General features: G+C 51.7%; 1 protein-coding gene across 4 annotated transcripts in view; it reads left to right on the top strand.

Annotated features, from left to right (window-relative positions):
* The window catches only part of MSL3 (MSL complex subunit 3), a 27,160-nt gene that overhangs the window by 7,893 nt on the left and 15,155 nt on the right, over nucleotides 1-4,112 (top strand). For all 4 annotated transcript variants that reach the window (XM_045290768.1, XM_045290766.1, XM_045290767.1 and 1 more), the window contains 2 exons: nucleotides 2,352-2,510; nucleotides 3,834-4,096. In XM_045290768.1, the coding sequence (XP_045146703.1) occupies nucleotides 2,352-2,510; nucleotides 3,834-4,096 (422 nt within the window). The remainder of the gene's footprint in view (nucleotides 1-2,351; nucleotides 2,511-3,833; nucleotides 4,097-4,112) is intronic.

Here is a 4,112-nt window from a genome sequence, read left to right as displayed (position 1 = left end):
TTTTTTGCTATTCAAAGGCACTCACTAGTCGATGCCTGCTTTTGACAATAATCACACCATTAGGATTCTCTCCCACCCCCTCGACACCTGTGACAAATCGTCCTCAGATTATCAGCCCTTTTCTCTTGTGCAGTATCTGTGTGTCTTCCCTCTGGTAACTTCTGAGTCTGTTTCTCTCTTGCTCTCTCCGAGGATAATTTTTTTTTTCACTTTGTATTGTGAATTAGGTGGAGATACACATTTTGTACAATCCATGTTGTGTCCAACAATATATCCAACCTTCCAATAGCTTGCTCTGCCCCTCCCTCTGTCTTTCTCTCTTCTCTTTCTCATAGAATATTCTCTTCCCCTGCCCCCCCCACATTAACATCTAGCTTCCCTCTAGCCCTAGAGTCATAAACTCACTTGGCCTGCTCCCCCCTTTTCAGAAGAAAAGTACTCAATCCCCCCACCCCCCGCCCACCCCTAGTAATGTAAAGCTTTCGGCCATAGCCCATAATGAGAAGATAGTGTCAGTATCTGCTTTTGTAGCGCCGCCATCTTGGGTTGTTCCAGTGGCTTCCGGGGGGGTGGGGGGGGGATGGCGGGGGAACGTGATATGACTCACTTTGGGAAAGACTGCTCTGACCTATTGCTTCCTATCCCCTCCCGCCCCAGGGGACCGTCAATCAAAGTCTTTCTTTTTACGTGAGCGGGCTTGATCTGGAGCCCCCCACCCTTTGTAAGAATGGTGTCATACAGCATTTGTCCTTTTGTGGTCAACTGACTTCACACTATGGTTCATTTTGATTGTTAAAACAAAAGCAGATACCGACACTATCTTCTCATTGTGTGCTATGTTCCGAAAGCTTTTCATTACTGGGGGTGGGGAGGGGCGGAGTTGAGTACTTTTCTTCTGAAAAGGGGGGAGCAGGCCAAGTGAGTTTATGACTCTAGGGCTAGAGGAAAGCTAGATGTTAATGTGGGGGGGGCAGGGGAAGAGAATATTCTACGAGAAAGAGAAGGGAGAAAGACGGAGGGGCAGGGCAAGCTATTGGAAGCTTTAGTTCATTTGGACACATAATCTCATCTGAATCAGAGAGAGGAAACTAGTTGGTTTTTATTGACAAGGAGAGCCAAGTGGGTGAGCAGGGTTTCTTTAGAACCCAGGATCGTGTCTCGACTCCCGTTGTGCACCTCCCATTTCCGTGGCTGTGTGGATTATGTGTGCGTTTGTTAAACTTCTGGCTGCACAGGCTTCCCGGGAACTTTTAATGTCAGGCAAGGAGAGGCCCCGCCCTCTATCTGTTGACATGCTTGCCATCTTTGGACCGTTAGCATTCCTCAGAATCTGTAAAATAATCGCCCCAGTTTCTTCTGAAACCTCACTGAAATTTGAATTGAACCAATACTAGATGGAGCTAGTGATTTCGGGAGAGGATAGTATGTACGCTGTGCCTTCTCATTTGCAATTCGGCTGACTTTCCCTTAATGCTCAAGGCTTGTCTTCACACTCTCTAACGGACTTTTGAATGCAACCACTCCCCCCTCCCAACTCCCCGCCCGCCCGCCATTTGCCCCTCTGGCCATCTGAAGACATTTGTTGGTCAGCATTTTCCCCTTTGGTTATACTCAAGGATTTGTGTTCGAGATCTAGCTCTCTGTAACCACGGGCCTGGGGTTTTGCACTGGCTGCCAGGTCAAGGATATTCTTGTCTGATTCTGGAACACATTCCGGACCCCACTGGCATCATGCTCTACATGTGAAGCCCTGTTGATTCTTTCAAAAGCATCAGGCACTAGTTAGGGGTCGTATCTGGAGGTGCTGAGCATGTAAGGCCTCGCACGGCACCTGGAGATCGCCCAGGGCTTGGCCTCCCTCAGAAGCATCCCAGTGGCCCTTGAGAACTGGGCTGTAGCTTGTTTGACAAACAGCCATGTGTTGTGCCCAGAGGACTCCTCCCCACGCACTGCGTCCCCTGGAGTAGACTCAGAAAGGTTGATGATTTGAGTAGAGATGAATCTCGGGTCTCACCAAGGCAATTGGTCTCAGCTCCCAGAGACTGGGCCTCTGCACCTGCAGTCACATGTCCTGCTGCGCAGGCCCCGTTGCCACTGGCCACATTCCTTTGTGTGAAGCCTGGGAGAGGAAAATGAGCCACCTTGTCCTCTGCACTTTATACCCGGAGCCTGCTTTCCTCTCTTGGTTTTCTTCCGTTGGCACCCACCCGTCCATCCCGTGGTAGGTATGAGTGGCAGGTGTAAGCCTCAGTCTGTGCTTTCGGAAAGGCATGGCATTTGCTGGTGGCATGTGTGCAGGCCCATAGTACGACAGTCCCATTTGCAGTATCTCTCCTTTTTGTCCCCTGCAGTGTGGACCTTTGCAAGGAAATGGTTGATGGATTACGGATAACTTTCGATTACACACTTCCACTGCTTTTGCTCTACCCTTATGAGCAAGCACAGTATAAGAGGGTGACTTCATCCAAATTTTTTCTGCCAATCAAGGAAAGTGCCACGAGTACCACCAGGTAAGTGAGCTCACCTGCAGGTGGCCCCGCAGACTTCAGCTATCAAGTAGGGCAGCCACACCGTGGAGGGGGGCTCTGTGATGCCTACTGGTTCAGAGCAGGGCAAAGGCCTCGCCCACTTCCTGGTGGCTTAGAGAGATGTCAGCGAGCATGCCCAGCTGAGGGAGAATACAGGAGGGCCGGAGTAGGACTGTGCCTTTAGGTTCTTAACTGGTGCTGGGACCAGGGGAAAGTTCCCTCTGCACGGGGTGGGCTCCTGCCTATGCACATGGACTGAGCATCTGCCTCGTGGGGCAGGTCTGAGGAAGCGAGACTTTTCCTAAGGGGCTGGCCACAGTTGACCGTGCGGAAGGTTCCTTTTCTTCCCCCTTTGCAGCGTCCCACTGCTTTCCCTCAGCCAACCAGCAAACGGAAATGTCTAGTCTTTGAAAAGAACAAAGGCCCCTAACTTAAGTCTTTATTCATCACCTTCAGAAACTATGCTCCCAGCTTCCTTTTTCCTGTCACTCAGAAAATTGGTTCTCGGTGTTTCCATTCTGCTATCTTCTTTCTCTTTGCCTTTAGCTTCTTTCTGCCCTGACCCCTGGACCAAACTCCTGTCTCCAAGGGTGCAGACACCGTTCTCCTGGTCATACACTGGTCAGCCCCTTCCCTGCCTTAGGCTCTGTCTCTGACTCCTCTCTGCCCGGCCTCCATCTCTTTTCTGCCTGCCTTGTTTGCTTTCTCTTGCCTCTTTCAATCTGCTGGTTCCACCCCAGTTCCAGGCCTGTCTTGGCGTCTGCATGCCCTGCTCCAGACCTTGAGAGTCGGGCTGCCTGGGGCAGGCTCTGTTTCCACAGCCCCCTTGACTTTTGACGACTTCTCTGGCTTTGCTTAGTCAGGACATTTTGATGAAGTAGGTGGTCTTTTCTCAGCCCTGCCCCCATTGACATTTGGGCTTTGTACTTTGTGGCTCAGCGTATCCCGCGCGTTGTGGGAGGTTGAGTAACACCCCTCTCTCTTAGTGGGGACAAGCAAAAAGACCCCTCTACTTTTCCAAATGTCCCTGACCCCCTGAGCACTGCTTTGAACAAATGCAGAGTGGGAATCCCCATCCTTCCTGCCAGCGTGCCTATTGGCGACAAGAAAAAAACGCCAGATGATTTCATGGATTTAGTTAACTCTTTATGAGAAACGATTAGTTTGGGCACATGCTTGAGATGAAGCTGGGTCACCTGCTTGCAGTTAGCAGCTGGTTGACTACTCTGTCCCGGAGAACGCTGCCCTTGTGGAAGGAGTCTCGGGGGAGTGGTCGGGTGTGAAAGCACTCCCTGTTCTTCCCAGGAATCAAGAGGAGCTGTCCCCGAGCCCGCCATTGTTGAATCCATCCACACCGCAGTCCTCCGAGAGCCAGCCCACCTCAGGGGAGGCTGCCACCCCGAAACGGCGCAAAGCTGACCCGGAAGCCTTGCAGTCTCTGAGGCGCTCCACACGCCACAGCTCCAACTGTGACAGGCTGTCTGAGAGTAGTGCCTCTCCTCAGCCGAAGCGTCGACCCCAGGACACGTCCGCCACCATGCCTAAGCTCTTCCTGCACCTGGAAAAGAGTACGTTTGCACCTGG

The sequence above is a fragment of the Echinops telfairi genome, unplaced genomic scaffold (genome assembly GCF_000313985.2).
Source record: "Echinops telfairi isolate 266 unplaced genomic scaffold, ASM31398v2 ScPeMD7_53;HRSCAF=182, whole genome shotgun sequence".
Classification (NCBI taxonomy): Eukaryota; Metazoa; Chordata; class Mammalia; order Afrosoricida; family Tenrecidae; genus Echinops; species Echinops telfairi.
Note: the sequence above shows the minus strand (reverse complement) of the source record. Positions and strands in the feature narration are given on the sequence as shown.